Source organism: Crocodylus porosus, unplaced genomic scaffold, assembly GCF_001723895.1.
Source record: "Crocodylus porosus isolate Cpor-Errol unplaced genomic scaffold, CroPor_comp1, whole genome shotgun sequence".
NCBI lineage: Eukaryota > Metazoa > Chordata > Crocodylia > Crocodylidae > Crocodylus > Crocodylus porosus.
The window spans coordinates 122,050,030-122,068,769 of record NW_017728886.1 but is presented as its reverse complement, the minus strand read 5'-3'; the positions used below and the strand labels follow the sequence as shown (position 1 = coordinate 122,068,769).

The 18,740-nt window shown below is 39.9% G+C and overlaps 1 protein-coding gene and 1 long non-coding RNA gene across 4 annotated transcripts in view; one reads left to right on the top strand and one right to left on the bottom strand.

Annotated features, from left to right (window-relative positions):
- Positions 1-18,740, bottom strand: part of MTRR (5-methyltetrahydrofolate-homocysteine methyltransferase reductase) — a 55,135-nt gene that overhangs the window by 6,497 nt on the left and 29,898 nt on the right. For all 3 annotated transcript variants that reach the window (XM_019541407.1, XM_019541416.1, XM_019541397.1), the window contains 6 exons: positions 17,836-18,016; positions 15,202-15,244; positions 14,252-14,438; positions 10,098-10,216; positions 774-866; positions 491-673 (listed from right to left, as the gene is read on the bottom strand). In XM_019541407.1, the coding sequence (XP_019396952.1) occupies positions 491-673; positions 774-866; positions 10,098-10,216; positions 14,252-14,438; positions 15,202-15,244; positions 17,836-18,016 (806 nt within the window). The remainder of the gene's footprint in view (positions 1-490; positions 674-773; positions 867-10,097; positions 10,217-14,251; positions 14,439-15,201; positions 15,245-17,835; positions 18,017-18,740) is intronic.
- The window catches only part of LOC109314316, a 30,809-nt gene continuing 22,164 nt past the window's right edge, over positions 10,096-18,740 (top strand). Inside the window, exons 1-2 of the long non-coding RNA XR_002102266.1 lie at positions 10,096-10,176; positions 12,999-13,044. This is a non-coding gene — a long non-coding RNA (uncharacterized LOC109314316). The remainder of the gene's footprint in view (positions 10,177-12,998; positions 13,045-18,740) is intronic.

Sequence of the window (18,740 nt, the reverse complement as noted above, 5' to 3'; positions counted from 1 at the left end):
GAACAGTTCAGGAATACATTTCAGCTGGCTGTTTTTCTTGATGGGATCGAAGTTGCTCATGTTTGTGGTCATGTTGCCACGCAGTTGCTTAGATGAGGTCCCTAGCCCTACTGACCACTTGTTATACTGCACTTTTTTCCCCTTTAGCACAAGCTGCAGACATGTTACTGGAGAAGGGGCTAGTGTAGCGCGCGCACGCATCTCTCGCATGAGTAAATCTATTTGATTGAAACTGGCCACCGTTTAGCATTACCATGGCAAGGGGGTAAGGTCAGTGGAGACATATTACACCTGGTGACGAACTACGTGAAAAAGATTTAGTTGCAAAACTGAAGGATTAATATTATGCCATAAAGATGGCACTTTAAAGACAAGAATCCTTTAGCATTGCTGGTGCGAGGCCTTTACTTCATTCTAACAATTCTTTCTAACACCTTAAACCCATTCTGAAATGCTCTCTTTGTTAAGCATTCAGTCTTAACATACTTACCCACAAACATAGAAACAACCTCTCTCCTTCAGCAGTACTCTGGCAACGTCTTTGGCACAAAGCCGAATGTTATCTTGCACATATTTAGGTGAGGCTGTGTCTGCTGCAGCTGAAGGGTCTCTTGAGAAACAAACCTTAAGATGAGTTAATATGCCATTTCCAACAAAATACTGGAGCTCATCTCTAAAAGGCAATAAAAAGGGTCATTCACAGGTCTGAGATTAGTATCTCCCACACAAATACTAGATGTAGCACAGACAACAAAACTAAATATTGAACCTGCCTGAACAAATAGTCTCTATCCTGATGTCGGCAGCCAAAAAACAGCCATGTCTCTCCAAACTTCCAGTCTGCATGCTCTTCTTGGAGTTTTTGTCTACATGGACAACAGGGTAGTGGGGAAAGGCACAGAGAGTATTTGTTAAACACATCTTTTACTCAGTCAGTCCAGCAACTGTTACTGATTAATCTTGGGAGCTCCTTTACACTATTCTATAATGTCCCTTCATACCGGTAGGGTAGTGTTAATGACTGTCAAGTCTTTAGAGGTGTGTAGACGGGAGGGAGAATTTCTGAAGTGGCCAACAGCTCTGCTGCCACTAAAGTCAGTGGGAATTTGGCCACCAACTCCAATGGAAGTAGGTAAGCCAATACTGAGTCCTTCTGGAAATCCCAAGCTACTCTTCTGAATACAGACCCATGAAAACAAAGAACCTCTTTCAATAGGAACATTCTACAAATAAGTGGGGAGGAAAAATCCTCACGAAACATTTTCAATTTAATGTGAATTTAGTCACAGAAAAAAAATAGTGACTTCATCTAAATAATCTTGCCAGTATTAAATAACAGCAAGAATTACTAGCTCTGTTGATAGAAATAACACCAAAATACAAAACAGTTGCAACAATTTTTACTTATGATTTTACCTTTCATTTAGTATTTATATAATAAACATGTTATAGTTTGGTGCCGAAATGCTATGAATCTTTTAAATTGAGATAGGTATTGGAAATTATGTAAAAAATATTTAAGATCTAAAAGAACAATTATGTGGATAAATAAGCATTAAGATTTTAATAGCCGATTTAAGTTAGTATCAAACAAAGATGCAAAAGCACAGACCTAAAGATTTCATCCATCCCTTGAACAGAACAGAGATCACTAATAAACAGGATAAGAAAAGCCTACTTTCTCCTCCTCCCCCACTGTCCTTGGTTAAGAGGAGGAATCAGGGAGGTACCTGATCCTGCTCAGTCCAAGATCCCTCATTAATGGCCCAGACCTTACAATGACCACCTTCCCATCCATCCCCTTTAGGCCTTTCGTGAAGGCAGTTCAGGAAGTCACCCGATCTGATGGCTTATCCCAATAGTCCAAATTCCAGTTTAACCAAAGTCCTATATTGCTCCACTGCGGTAGAGCTAAGCGATAGCTGCCACATTCCAAGAAATATTTCAAAAAACATTTTGCTATGGAAAGAAGTGGTGGGTGCAAGATGACCAAAACCAAGAGGAAGAACCTCCTGACTAGCAGGATAGTTTAGTATTGGACCTGGCTATCTAGAGAAGCTGTCCCTGGAAGTTTAAGAGCAAGTCAGATAGACACTTGGCTGGGCTGCGTTGCTCAGGGGGGATCCTGCCTTGAGTAGAGGGCTGGATCAGAGGTCTCATGGAGTCCCTTTTAATTGTGCTTTCCTAAGATCCTACGAGTTCTGGGCCTAAGTATCAAAACCTACGAGAACACAGGCAAGGGGCATGGAAGTTACAAGGATGAACAGGTCACTACAGACAAGGCCCCTTAAAACAACTTTATGAAATCCAATCCAAATTCTCAGGTATTTATTTGAATCAAACTTCTGAGCTGTGCATTTGCTTACTTATTATATAGTCAAGGGGAAGTCAAATTAGAGCAAAACCTGATCTCAAACTTGGTATTAAAAACAGAAAAAAACAACACATTATTTTGAACTGGCTTTATTAAAATAGGCGAGGCACATTTTACAGTACACAACTAACAGGTCACAAAAAGCGCATCAGTATGCAGCACAGCGTTACTCATCACCTGCCTTAAGTTTTCCTTGTTAAAAGTTTTCAGTTTGATAAAAAGTCTATCGTATCATTTGGGACTAAATCTCAGTTATACAAGTAAGTTACCAGTGTCCCACAAGAAACACTAATGAAAGTTTTAGGTCTGAAATTAACCCACATAAATCACAATTTCATTGGCTTTCAAAAGGGGCTGCCAATGCAATTCGTGGATACCTTCACCTGAGGCAGACTACACACAAAATGAAAAGCTAGACTGAAAACCAGCTCTCTTACAAAAACCTATGGAGGAAAGAGGAACTATAAACTTTCAATTTATAAACTGATGAGTTTAGGAGATCAGCAAGAGGATTCAAAACTAAAAATTCTGCTACAAAGATGAGATCTAGCAGATACAAACATGGCTGGATAGAAATTTGTTTACTCCCCCCCGAAAATCTAATACTAAAATTAATAATAATTAGAATTAAATAGGCTCTGAGTTCTATTTTTCCATGGGCTCGGTTCTGATTTGGACACGGAACGTTTCTACCTTTCTCAGAACACTGAAGATATATATATCTATATATAAATAAAATAGTTCGGTAAGTCTTCTAACTTAGAATCCAGTCAGAAGTCCTACTAGAGTTAAAAAGCCTTATTTTTAGTATAGTCTTTTCAGTACATAATTTGATAGCACCAATTCAAATGTGCAGAAAAGCCAAAAACAAACCTATTATTTTCAGGATGCCAAGTGCTAGTGTCAGATATCACAACCACTGTCTCTCATCTTAAAAGAGCCACTTATGCTGTTTCTCCATGTCATCTGTATTTAATATTGGGAATACTAATACACATATATTTGTGGTACTGTATGTGGTTACGTGATTCCAGAATGTGCAGGACTGCCAAACCGTACACTGTCAACATACACAATTCCCCTGGTCATTTGAAGTTTCTTCCTTTGGAAGTCCCACACCCATGACCTATCTAATCTCCACAATGTCAAAAAAAAGAACCCCAGATACCAAGAACCCCCCTACCCTCAAAACCCCCCATTCCTCTCATTTCTGGAATCTGTCCAACCCTACTGAAGTTAAAAGGCAAACTGAAAACTGATGTTAGAGAGGTTCAGAGCTTTCCTGAGGCCACCTCAACATCACTGTGGGGGAAAGCAATAAGAAGGGATTAGGTCCCTCCCTTCATGATGAATCAACTTCAGTGATGATCTGTGGCCTGACGGCTTGTCTTCCATTGTTTATTCAGAAATCAAGACAGCCAAGAAAACACTGGGGCTGGGAAGGAATCTGTAAGAGACCCCCCCGTCTCTCCCTTTCTCATTGCCCCTGGAGAAAGAGAAGCACAGAGCATCATGCCTGTTACTGTGGGGTATACATTGTCATTTTTATTCTTGCCAATAATGAATTTAGTCATGGTTTCTCCCTCTCCCCCTTCATGCAGATGTTCAGGGTGGTTAATAAATTTCATTTTTGTGACTTCTTCCAATTCTTCAAGTTCCTTTCTAGTTCCAAGTTGAGCAGCACATTTACTTCCCCTCCACAACACGCCCTAACACTCTCCTGGTCTCAACTTCCTCTAGGTAACTAGGTCTGAACTTCCTCTAGCCAAAACGGATGGCTAGTTGAGATACCTTTCTCCAGAAAAAAGTACACTGCTACAATATTCTCTTAAAACCTGCGCTAGGAAGTTATGGTCAGCTCCTCTCAGCATTTAGAGGGAAGCTGTCAGCAGTCTGCAATTTTATAAGTAGTCACTAGTGGTGGTGGGACATCTGCCAAAGCAAATCAAAGGTAGCTCAAAAAGTGAGCACAAGATTCCTTGGAAATACAGAGTGTGCGAAATCTATTCTGGACTATGGAAGAGTCAAGGGTCTCCTTTATTTCCCATGTATGGCCAGATTCTCACCTAGTGTAAATTAACGTAACCACTGGTTTAGTGAAGCTGTGCCAGCTTATATCAGCTGACCATCAGGCCTCCAGACTTTGGAAACATGCAGAAACTCTAGGGAAAATATAGAAAGCCAACCCCTGCCAAAGTAAACCCAGTGTCTATGCAGCCTATGTGCAGCACCATCAGTTTGCACTCACATAACATTTTAAGTCCCAGATCTGCTGGCATTTCACTAAACATAATTAGGCCTGGCCATCTGTGTAGGCCAATTAAATATTTTAGCAAATATGTAACCAGATCTCTGGACAGGCTGATACGTGCCCAAGGTCACACTGTAGATAACAGAACTACAAAAAAAAAAAAGATCCATGGGTTCTGGTTCCCAGTCCTCATTCATGCCGTTGTGCACATCCTTCCTCTAGTGGAAAACATATAGTAGAACTTTTAATGTGATCCAGGATTAGATACAGCTGGTTTGGAAGGAAGCCAATGTTTAAATTCTGCTCAGAAGATGGAAAACAACGAGAAGCCAAGGCCCTGTTCTGCTTTATCTACTGTGCAAACCCTCCACAACATGCATGTGTAATATGATGCAATCATCACCATTTCATCTTGAGATCTTGTTAACACTGTCATAATGGTTGCTTTAGACTCAGTGCATTCCCATGCCAAGCCCAGCACATCTAGAAGACAGTGGAATAGTTGGCCCTGGCTCTCCCAATGTCTGTACAGATTGGCGTTTTAGTGGGGCTTTTTCGGCACTTTTATAGATGGACTCAGCTATTAGATAAGAGCACCAAAAACCCCTGCTGAAGAGCCCGATCTATACAGATGTTGCAAAACCAGGTCAAAGTAACATGATGCTTCTTCTGGTATCCAGTAAAGCATGGTTGGAGCGGGGGGGGGGGTTGTTTGTTTGTTTTGTTAATGTCTGCAAGCAGCCCGTAAAGCCAAATCTGATATACTTTGCTGCCCCAGGCCAAAGAAGCATTTCAACATCTTGCTGGACTGATGCAGTAGAGCCCCAACACTTGCCTACCTTAGTAAAGTGCTTTCAGATCCACAGGTGAAAAAGTGACTTGAGAAGAAACAGGTAATCTTACTATCACTGCCCCTCTGTATTTAAAAACAATAGAGAAAAAAAATAAAAAGCTACAAATGCTGGAATGTATTACACGGTTGCATTTCCAAGTTTCTGACAGAAAAATCCCTGCAAGAAGAGAAAGTTGCTGTCAGGAATGCTCTGTGAAAAGATGTTTCTCTTCATCAGAAGTTATTCTGGACAAACATATGGCGTAATGTCTGATGAAAACTGAATAGAATAGATTTGTGAAGCCTGATATGCTTCTCCTTCCTGGATGAGAAAGACTGGATTGAAAAAGTGAAGTGACCCATTTAAGAGAAACTGAAAATGCCCTTTGGCTTTCACCTATACAACGACAGTGGTAAACCTGTTAAATCCCTGGGGCTGAATACATTGAAAGTGCAATGTATAAAACAAGCTTCAAGCTCACACGAATTTTCCACAGGTCACCACAATCTCTTCCCATTATAATGCCACTACCACTGGCCCAGAAGTATAAAGTTTAAAATGCCTTGGCTTGTAACAATACCAAAATCTGTTTAAAACTAAAAGTTCTACGCTCCTCCAAACAGCCTCTTAGATGACAATTCTGGCTTGTGCCATCATAATAATACAGGGGTAATTAGCAGCAGCAAATATATTAGCTTGTTAAACCGTGCACATTATGACTTTCTTTATTGGTAACAATGATGGTAAACTTAGACAGCAAATCCTTTTAAACATCTCTACATCGGCAAATGCAGTTTCTGTCTTTCCCAATTAATATTTTCCTAAGAATTTATTACACAGTAGAAAAATCATTTGACACTGCCACAATTCAATTTCATGCTCCACATGCAAATACTTCCCTAGGTTTTTTTTCCCTTTACTGACACATCATCACCCACTCTTCCAATTTTCATAGTGTAAATTAAAAACAAAAGCACAGAGTGTGTGCTTGAACTTACACGTAAAAGCCAGAAACAGCCTGGAAAACAAATCTGTGGAGATTTGAGTTCCATAAACTTTAAAGACCGCTCAGTCATGGATACAAAAGCTCTGCAAATCCACAGCTTTGTTTCAACAATAGAAGAAACATTCTTGGTACATGTGTGAAGACATGAACTGGAATGATCTCACATTAGTGGATACAACTAGGGTTTGGCCACTACCCAAAAACAAGTCAGCAAAGATTATTTTATTTGTAGCATATGAAACAACACTGTTCTGAAAACAACCAAGCTTTGAGTTGATGGTACTCTGCTGAAATATCACATCTACAACAAAGAGGGGAATTTGAAAATAATCTGTAGTTAAATAGCCATTTTATGCCATTTCTTTCTGAAGTTAAATAACGGGATTCAGCTTTGTCCTCTGTGTAGTCACATGTTCCTGTGAAGCAGCATTAACTTCAGATAAGATTCCCTATAATGACAACTATAGTCACTCCCTCTGTGTCAGGCCTGTCCAACACATGGCCCATGGACCATCATGTGGCCCTCCAAGCTGTTTTCTGAGGCCTAAGGTGCTTTGACAGGAAACAAAAGTAAACACTGTACTTTCGTTTGGGGGGGTGATGTGATACCACTTCTTGTGAGGTCTTTGAATATGGCTCACCGGCCCACTGGGTGATAAAAGGCTCATGATCCAGCCCCATATTCAAAAAGGTTGGACACCCCTGCTCTATGTAATATGAAGAGGTGACTACACCTCCTACACTTGATCTTAGCCTATAAAAGGTCTGCAAAAATGTGTTCTCTGGCTTCTCTGTCATTCTCGAGAAAGGCATTCAACAGTATTTCAATCATCCAACAACAACAAAGTTAACATGACACTGATCTATGATATGGTGACAACAAGATTAATTTCAAACATTTAGTCGAACGTACTTCTTAAATCGACTCCCGGGAGCACTTCTAAGAGTATACTGCTCTCTGAGACAAAAGAAACAGAATTAGAAAATAACATGGGGGGGGGTGAGGAATGGAATTTGGGATGATTTAATAAAGGATCCTAACTAGGTGAAATATCAGTAAACTCAAAGAAACCTGGAACTATGTGAAAGGAACGGGGAGAAGTTGAACCAAAACCAGAGAAATCCAAAGGGATGGGGATTTCATGGCTATGGCTCTGATTCTGCAAACACACACATAGGATCTGTATAGACATTTAGTTTTTCTTGGGAGACTTGTTGCTTTCCCAGGAGAAACCTCAACCATATACATGTTCACGATTTTTCTCCCATAGAAAAAGTGGCTGCTCTAGGAGAAAAATAACCAGGGTTACACTACTCTTGGGAGAATTTCTTTTGGGAGAGCAAATGTCTGTACAATTTACCCTTCCACCAGAAGCGACAGCAGTCCTCCAGCATCCCAGGGTGCTTTACTCCCTCCCCCCTCAAGACAGTGTGTTGCTCAGGCTGGACTCTGCCTACTCCAGCAGAACAGGGAGTAGAATATACTCCCTTTTCAATCCCACATTATGTTGCAGGAAGACAGAGACTGATTCTGAGAAATCTGGGTCAGCCAAAACAGGACTGCCCTGTGCACTGTTACCATGTGCCACCAGGAAATCCAAGGGAGACTGCAGAGCATTCTGAAATATGTACACAGGGGCTCCCTGGATAAGCAGCATCAGCACTGCAAGCTGTCTGCTCTTTAGAGGCTCAGATTCAAATATCTGTTCAGGCATCTCAGATTAAGTTTTTGTAGCAGAACTAACCCAGGAGAATTCTCCCAGGTCATTTTAATATATGTATGCAGTCTTAATCAGTAAGGGTGCTATTTAGTTTTTTCTGGATGCCTAGACAACCAGATTTGATCATCTGTGTGGTTGTCCAAGTCTCAAAAATGCCAAATATGTACAAGCTGGCACTCCATCCCTGCCTGTGTGTAGTCCTAGGCATGTGAATAGTTATACATGCACAGAGAGTATGAGCCTTGATATAAATGGCAGTTTTTTAGGACTTAAACAACCAAATCTGGTCATCAAGGCATTCAGAAAAGAACAAAATGCACCTCTAAGTTGCTTAGCTGTTAGGAGGGTTTGCAGAATCAAAGCGTGTCTGCATAGCACTGCAAATAATATTTAATATTTCACTTTATCCATCATAGCTTCAAAGGACAAGATACTCACTTCCTTTAAGTGAAAAGCTTTAAAAAAAAAAAAACAACCCTAAAGCCAAAATTTAATTGCAGTGCTGAACAAAAACATAGCATTTCTGCCCATCTCCAGCACGCCTGACAGGCCAACTAATAGCCGATGGGCAATAATATATCTACCCCCTGACCCTCACTAGGAAACGCAAGTTACAAAAAAAGAACAGACAGAAAAAATATCTGCTCTGTGCCTTATATTGTATGTTGCTCCCACAAGTATAGTAGATTGTTGGTAGATAAGTAGATGCCCCCTGTCCTAAAGTCATTTAACCGCTTAATAGTGCATACTTTGTGGTGAGAGAGGTTTGCTTTGTCAAAGAGCCAACACACAATATGTTAGACCAAAGCATAACAGCTTATTTTGAGCTCCTGGTTTTTGTCGGGGAGAGGGCAGAAAATGCAGTGAAATAAATTCCCATCTGAACTTACGGAATTACTGCACTTTTAGTTTAAAGAGAGTATGCTGCCTTTCTTGTCTTCTTATAATAAAACACTGAAAAAATATGAACTATAAAATCCATCAGTAGAGAAGAACTATTTATTACCTCATAAACATGGAGGCTAGTGAAATTATTACTTTTTGACTAACACCACACAGTTTTGCTCAGATATTAAGTCCAACCTCTTGTTATCACCCTCTGATGAAAATGATTTATTATTCCTTTTTTTGGCCGTTTCTAGAATAACTGCATACTGGATGCATTGAACATGTACATAAGGTCTTTTCTACTCCTAATAATATGAGTGAACATGCAATCAAGGTTATAGGCTAACAGTAGAGCAATAAACAGCCAAGTTACTACATCGATCAACTAAATAGCATATGATGAAGAGCATCATGAACAGTCTGAATTCCTAAAAATCACAGGACAGGAGCCGGAGGAGCAGTGACAGGAATCCCAAACCATTTTGCTTGCGTACTTCAGTCATCACTTGGTCAAACTTAGAGTCAGCAAAGGAGTCTGGCACCTCATGCCATTAGTCATGGCAGGTTTGCATATATGGACTTCAGTTCTGAAGGAAACGGGCTGTGATGGCCAATTCACCACATTCAGGCTACCCAACAGTATAGTAAGACTTATTATTATAACTACTGACCTCTAGTGGATTCCTATAGAAATCTGGAGAGGAAAGTTTTGTTCTCTCTCAAACTCCTTCAACCATCTAGCTCTTCCTACATCCAATACATTTATATTAAAAAAAAGAATTCAATTAATGAATTTGGAAGTTATGCCGAATGAAAATAAAAATGGGATGTTTCGGTTGAAATGCTTACCCCTGAAGCACTATTGTTTTAAAGTCAAAAAAAGAATCTAATTCCAGTAGTTCCCTTACAAGCAACATATATGACTGGAGGCTGTTACCCCACTCCATTTCTACCCGATACCTGATTCAAAAAGTGACCGTCTTTAAGAAGCTGGATGCTTTCCAAGTAATAATGCTGCACATACCTGTGTTGCAGGAAACCAATAAATGGCGAAATTCCAGTCCCTGGACCAACCATCATAAGAGGGACAGTCAGATCTTCTGGTAAGTGGAAAGCATTGGTAGGGCGAGCAAAAATGGGGACCTAGAACAAAATTAGATGCTATTATAATATAATTTTAAGAAATTATGTAGGCAGACAAAAGGTTGTGCTGTTTTTGGAGCCTTAACACACGGACATACTCCTCTTCACAGAAAATGTATGATGCGTGATGCTGATCCGAATGGATTACAGCAGTGGTTCTCAACCTTTGTAGAACTGAGACATCTCTATAAGGCATCCCTCAGAAAATGCCAGCTCTTTGTCTGAACTCTTCTTTTCACTTCAGAAAAATAATGTAGTACTTTTTTGTTGCAAGAAACTCAGACCACAACCATAGATTTGTATTTGAAGTATTTGAGTTTAATCTTATGAAATATTTTTGTAAACTTACCCTGTGGCATGCTTGAAAAGATCTCAAGGCACCCCATGGTACTGTGGCACCCTGTATGACAACTGCTGGACTACAGTATATATCCAGGCTGCCAAGCTTGATGCTATATAAACATCTGGGATTGAATGTCACACAAATTTGCAGTTCTATCAATCTGCCCATATGGACTTGGTTAAAAACAATAAATATTCCCCATACATCATTAGCATGCAAGCTACCACCATCATTCAAAGACCGATGGCCTTTACACTGTCCCACCTACAATCAAATATAACATATTTTCAAAGGGGTAGATAGTACAAGAGATCTGGTTTAGCAGGAGCAACTTTCTCAGTCATGGTGAACATAATGCAACTAAGATCCACAATCTGGACGCCGTCTTTGATTCAGCCTTTTGGCAAAGTCCTGGTCATGTCTAAAATCATGCGGTTTCTTCCTGAAAAACCCCTCTAAGATCCAGCCTCTTTTCTGTATTCCCAGCTAAAAACTTTCATCCAGGTTGTCCTGTCTCTACTTCAACATCCTCTTCTCTGGTGCCAACATGCACTCTAGTTCCCCAAAATCTGTTCAAAATATTGTTGCAGAGAGCTTCCTGTATCTTTCCCTGACCACTGCATCCTGCCATTGGCTCTACCCACTGAATTACCAGCACAAACTGCTTGCCTTCTCTTTTAAGGCTATCACGTCTGAGTCCCAAACCGCTAAGAATGCAATGAGCATCATGTTTTTTTATTTTGAGGAAAAATGGTACAATTCTTGTGGGGAAAGCTGATGTTTGTGTTTATATAAACACATTCTATTTTATCATACTTGAGGTTGGCAACTTTTCCTATTAGGTATTCCAAAACTGTGGTGCCCTTTTCAAAAAAAAAAAAAAAAATATTGCTTCTGCAAATGGTATATACATTTATTTTTAAAAGTGCTTATAATTAATCTAATATATTTCTGCTCAAAATCTGCCTCATTCATTTTGTATTGGGCTTCTACATATTTTGCAATCTGTGTATACTGCTGCACATTTATCTATGTTGAATTTTGGCTTACACAGCAGATGCAAACACCTTTGCATTTTGTTTATCCCCCCTATTGTAATTAACCTTCCATTTTTCTCTCCCCCCAGCCCCATCTCTCTCTCAACAAAAAGGAAGGAAAAAAAAAGAGCCTGGTCAGGGCTTTTACATTTTTAGCATTTTGCCAGTGATTCAGTAATATCAAATCATACTATATTTTAAATCAAGGATGTGCCTCAGAGTTGGAGTAAACTATTACATGCATACATAGCCAGTTTCCCTCAAAATTAGTTTTAAAAAATTCAGATAATTTGTAAGTCAGGTCTTGCCCTAGTAAATTTGACAAACTACTTCTGACTATTGAAACAGATCTCTTGTAACCAGACAGAAGTGTAGACTCTAGTCTTGTTTTAATCAGACAGATATTAGATGGTGACCCAAATTTTTGGGGGTCAGTAGTTGTTCCTTCTTGGCATACTGATTACACAACAGCCTACCTGAATCCTAGTATTTTGCTTCTACCTAATGAGCCTGAGAGCGTGATGCACATACACAACAGGAGGCAATTCTCTAACAGAAAATACATTAGAAAGCCTCTCTCACAAGGCAATCAATCCAAAAAAAAAAAAAGTGATGTTAAAAAAGGTGTCATCTTTTAACAGTTTCCCCACCTCTCTGAAGTATCCCAGTCTCACAATCTTCCATGATAAGCCCATACCATTTTTTTGCTGCAGAAATGACTGGCCATCTGGCCTGCTGCAAAGACATTATCACAGGTTGTATAAAAGCTGACAAGAGAAGGGAAATATTTGAGGCTGTAGACCTTTTATCTTTCCCTGAGAGGAAAAGAAAAGAGCATTCCCTTTGCAGAGTCTAACCAGCTCAGGCATACAACAGCTTTCCATTTAGCATCTTATAATATGCTACATGACTCGCTTAGAAGTGTAGGAGACTCTGGGCTGATACTCCAGCTTTTTAAAGAGACAGCACCCTCATAAAACAGATTGCCTTTCTTTTAGCCTTCTATTCAAATCCCTCCTGTATTATTTTTTATTCCAGAGGTGTGAGAGCATTGCTCACGCTCCCCTCCCCAAATCCCATAGCTCTGTACTCCCTACATCATACACAGGAGTATGCCGAGAGGAAACCTGGCAAAATGGACAATAAAAGGAATTTCCCTTCTAGAAAGTAGGGTCATAAATTTACCTTTTCAATGGCTGTTCACGGACATGAATTTTCCTATAAGGAAGCCATTTCAAAGAGAAAGCAAGCAAAATTTTTTTAAAAGTAAAAGTGGCCTCATATATTTATTTTTGTACTTTCTATGCCACTGCTATATGGAATAGCTCAGAGAAGTATTTGTGTGACTGTGCTCCTGTCTTAACATGCTGGTTCACTGATTTTTTTTATTTTTTTTAAACAGGGGTTTTTTCCACTCCTTCACAAAAGACTGAGTCAGCTGCAGAAAGGTAAGATCTTATGATTTAACAACATACATTTACAGGTATCAAGGGGTGCTGTCAGACGTGGTGGGGAGGAACCAAAAAAAACCCAACTCAACCTGCTTTACTGGAAGCAGCAATGTGTTACTTCGACCCAGCTCTCCAGTGTCTGTACAGACTGGGAGCTTCAGTGGGGCTTTTATCTAATAGCTGATTCAATCAGCTATTAGATAAAAGCACCAAAAACGCCTCATTAAAGAGCCCGATCTACACAGACAATGGAAAAGCCAGGTACGACTAACACAATGCCTCTTCTGGGCATGTGCTTGGTGCAGGAGCACGCCAGGTTTAAGTAAAGCGCCAGTTTTGGGTTTCTATCCCACCACCACCCACAATCTGCAAGCAGTCAGGAGTAACAAGGTAACTAGCCAAAAGCAACATGGACTCACAATGCTCACACAAATGATTCTTTGCTGGTATAAACTGGTATGGTTCCACTGAAGCCAACAGATCACACCAATTCACATCAGCAGAGAAAACTGGCCTTTCACATCTGGATTGTAAAATAGGCTTTTCCAGTGGGATAACTTTGTTGTTAATAAGCACATATAATTCCCACTGTAATTATTTGAAGCGTGCCTGTAACTTCCAGGTGAGGATTAGTGTTGGTCTACATGGAAAATTGCTCTGGAATACTTATTGCTGATTAACTCCCTATATGGAAGCTCTTATTCTAGAAGAGTTGAAGGGATTTTAATCCAGTTCTCTGGGCTTTGGAAACAGGCTGAGCCAAGACAAAATAAAGCATGCATAATCAAAATCAAGACCATCCACACCACGAGTGTCTACCGCTGCTGTAGTCCACCCTACCCAAATTTACACAGACCTTCTTCTAAATATCAGCAGAAGCAAACCAGTAGCCCAAGGTGCAAATTTAGATCTGGTTCCAAACGTCCCTAGCCATCAGAAGAGTAATCAGGGCTGGGGTCTGGGGTTCTGGTCCATCTCCAGAAAGTTTCTATTCCTATCAATTCACTCCAACACAGTGCTTATGTAGAGAAGGAGAAGTGTCTAATGAGGACTGGACTGCACAACGGGGGATCATATTGCCATTCTCGAAACATATGAACAACAGATCGCAGCAGTGAATAAGGAAGCCATCTTTCCTCCAGAATTGCACATTCCAATTCCAACATTCTTTAAAACCGCAACATTTCTGACATTGTTTCGGTACCTTTAGAGCTGAGGATTTTCCTGCGCTGGAATGCTGAGTGCTTTCACTTGGCTGAAGCACCGGTGTAACTAAGTCAGCAAGCCAGCCTGTACACACCCCTTTCCGCAAAACTGGTCGTGCTGGGCAGGAGGGAAACTCCACGATATTAAAAACAAAGTGCAGTTTTCCTGGTTGAAATAAGTTGGAGCTGCAATGACAACAAAAAAAATATTATCCAGGTGGGAGCCACGGCACCTCTCATTAACTTCATTTGGCACCCAATCCAAATTTCACTCAAGTCAGTATCTTTCCACGGGCTACAATTTGCAGTTACCTGCACACTAACTCAGGGTTGTGTTGGACAGTGCAAACTGCCTGGGCAATACCATTTGACTGACCCGTAAAGGGAAGTCATAGTGGAATTTTATTTATCAGATTCAAAACAACGATGCCTGATGTACAGACAAACATCCCATGTATATATTTTTAGTAACTGCAATATTCTCAAAAAACAAAACAAACTTTGTCTCCTCAACATTTGTCTGTTTTTTCAATCTGTTTTATTTTCTGCCTGCTCTCTCTTGTCGATACTTCCTCTCTCCTTTCTCAGTGTTTCTCTTTACTCTAGATTTAATCATGTTCCCTCTTTTTTCTCTCCTCTCCATTTCCTTCCATTTATTTGTTACTCCTTATTTAGTTCAATCTCTCCACCATTTTTTTGCCCGACTGTCATCACATTCATCCTTCTCTTCTACCTTCAACTCATTTGTGCCTCCCCCCACCTCATTCATTCCTACTTACTTCTCCTCTGTATGTACCACTTGCAACTTCCCTACCCACAAATTTGCCTTTTCCAGTCTCTCCTTAGCAGCTCAACTAGACCTACAGGGAAAGAACACTTCCCCCCCCCCAAGAAAAGAAAAAAGGAGCTTAAATTACAAAGAAAAAGATCAATTTAAGTATCTCAGTACCTTGAAGCTGAATAGGGTCTGGCTTGTAGTTTAGGAAGATGCTCTGAAAATTAAAATATGCACATATCAGTTATTGTTTACTTCAATGTCAGGTCAGAAATAATTTTATTAAGCAAATTTCCTCCTGTTTGATAATACTGTAGACTGACAAAGAAATTTTAAATTACCAGTGTTTTTCTCCAGTCCCCACTTAACTTTCAGAAAATTACAGGAGTTGATTAGTAAGCCTTACAGGCTCCTGTTCTGACCACTAAATCTTCATTCTTTGAAAACCCACAAGGGATTAACGTATCTGCACAATGAAACACGTTTGCTTTTGAACATTACCTCAAAGCATATCACCCGGGTTTATACCCTAATGTGTTTGTGTTAAAGTAGGCCTTCATTGCTCTCTTGGGTACAAAGTGTATGGTCAAACACTGTATGAGGATTCGCTTCTGTGCTATTGTAACTACAGTGAAGTGAACATGCCTAATTTGTTTACGTGTAGATAAGCTTTATTTTGACGTACAAGAAACCTAGATCGTAGTCCCACTTCCCTCCAAAGTGATATTGTACAACATTAATTTTCTTTCATGTAAAATGGGAGGGAATGAAACTTGCTTTGGGTAGTTTATGGGGCCTGAGGTTAGTAACAAGGGATGTACGAAATACATAGAAATATTGATCAAAGCTATTAAAAGAGGTAAGACTTGAGGTTTTCGCTCCAACTTAGAAGGCAGCATAATATTTCATGTGGGAGCCTCCCCCTCTCCACCCCTGCATCACAGAGACTATGAACAATCCTGGCACTCCAACCAGAACGCTCACACCATTTCAAGGAACCATTAGTGGAATTGGAGTACCACACCCCGCTCTCCCAAAAGATTCTTGTTTGCTTCTGGTATGAGATGCACAATTTCAACAGTTACATGTGCACACCGACTATGGATTTTACTTTATCTTACAGTACAGCAGTGCTGTAAGAAAGCCAAAGAAGGAGGGCTACACTTTAGCAAACACACAGTCAAATCTAAATCTATTCCATGGAACACTCAGGACCCTAAATCACCTCCAGTCAGAAAGGTCTGAATACATTGCTCAAATAGAAACACCCTGCAAACTTCTCCTAGAGTTCACACTACAGTTAGACATAAACCAACAGAGTCAACCATTCTTTTTTTCCATTTGAAAGGTTAAAAAAACGTAGGAAGTTACATCTGGCAGTAGCTCAGCCTTCAAGACAATGGCTTATACTGGCCTAAAATCGCTGCAGAAATCCTTGAGAGTGCACACTGTACCCTAGAAAAAGGGTCCACTGTGGTAAAGTAGCAGTAAACCCACTTGATCAGGGTGGTAGAAAATGGCCACAATAGGTTGGCAAAAGAGAAAATGCTGGCATAGCTAAAGCCAAACAAGACACATGCAGTACAACTGGACTGACTGATGTGTCGTCTGCACTTTTGTACGGCTTCTCTGAGGAGTCTTATAGCAGCAAGAACATGAAATAGGCCAGGTGTGAGCAAAATCGGGCATCCCACTTAAACCTGATGCATGCCAAAGTCAGATAGGTTACATAACCTCCCACAATGGTGACTATCTTTCCCAGGATAACACATCTACTGGGTACAGTAAGGGTTGGGTACCCTACAGCAATACATTTTAGGTCTTGCCAAGTACCTTTTGACTGAATGCATTTGCCATCAGATGAGCAGTAACAATCTGACAGCAGCAAACAGTACAATTTTGTCTGAATGTGAAATCATAAACATTTCTGGGGACTGCAACATCAAGTGACTTTGCTGTCCAAGTGCAATTGTGCATTGTTTTTCCACCAATGTGGGTTAAGAGTTTTAAAAATTCCCAATCAGTTTTCTGATAAGTAGTTTTGAATTAAGACCATTTTTAATTTGCTCTGCATTGTCCTGATAGCAAGGTCTCACCACCACATGCAAATGTCACCACCCAGGTTAATAAAAGCCACCCAGGTTAATAAAAGCTATGGGTTAATAAAAGCAGTCAAGAGATGAGTGGTCTTGGGTCATCAGAATCGTAAGAGGGATGCAAACTTAAAAATGATCTAAAAAACCTGTTTTCATCTTAGATTCTTTTCTCCGTCTATTGTAGCTTTTCTACTTTTGGCAAACATGCTTTCTTCTCCACACCCCTAATGGAGTACTTTTTAAAAGGAAATAATCTTATATTTTGAAACAATTTGCTTGAAAAATCATACTTTTCCAACAGTTGCACTGGAAAGAGGCAAATATAAAGTAAGGCCATACAAAGAAGCAGAAAACAGGCAAATGGAAAACAGGCCTTCCATAATTTTACCTATTGTGGAACCAGTTTAATCACAAAGGTCCAGATCCTGCATGCAACTAGTGCTTAGTGTTTTGTACAGGAGTGAGCCGAAGTCAAAGGGTAAAATATTTATGTATAACATTAAGCACCTGCCTAAAGATCTACAGTATCTGGGACCAAATACTATTTAACTGAAACTCTGCTCCCCAATTTTAACTCTAGTTTGCTCACCACTGATTCTTCAGTAATATAAATACTTATAACACAAACAGTTTCCTCCTTTCTCTCAAATAACATTTATGCTGCTGCATTTTCCAGAAATCAAACTCAGTTAAGCTGAGATCACCCACTTACCTATTAAGAGGTTAAATGGAGGTTTGCAAGTTGGAAAGGTATGAAGTAAATCCAACAAGCAGACATCTTGCTCTCTGATAAAGCGATTATAGTCAGAAGCTCCTTGTTTGCTGCAAAGCTCCTGAAGCCTTCGTTTTTCTCCTGTATTGCTGGTGTACTCTACAAGGGCCCGTAAAAATGCCTGTTGGGGAGACAGAGGTAGTTTAATTTGGATAAATCTGTTTGTGTTTTCATTAGGTTTTGTGGGGAGGTGTGCTGAACTGTCTGGGAACACTTTGGATTGCCTGCAGGGGCACCCTGTAGGTTAATGGATAGATAGGCGATTTATAACCTGACACACATTTTCACCTCCTGTGAAAAGGTAAGTTTATTTCAATTTATTGGCTACCTCCCCCAGTGTATGGGACAATCTGGTAGGTCACAAAATCCAGTCTGTTTCAGTTGTAGGAGGAGTAAATAGCAAATAACCTAAAATGTCTTAAAAACCTGCTTGTTGGTGGATTTAAGGTTTAATCTCTTGCCCATAGGTTGCACTTGTTAGCAAACACCATAAACATACACACAAGCAGAGGTAAAGCACTGCTGCTGAATTACAGAAGCAGAGACAGAAGACACCATGCACACACCTCTGAGTGCTGGTGCATGCAGTATTATGCATAGTATTCACTAAACAGTGTAAATACACTTCTGGTAGTTTATTTTGTGTGCCCACTTACTATCACTGAGCTTTTCTTAAGGGAGAATAAACAGTATATTGAATGATACCATGGAAATTGCATTTAAAATAATTTTGAGACTGTAACAAGTATAACCATGTTAAAAATACACATAGTACATAAAAAGAAACAGGTGACCCAAAACATCAAAATGTAATCAGAGACTGTATTCTTCACAAAGACTACTTT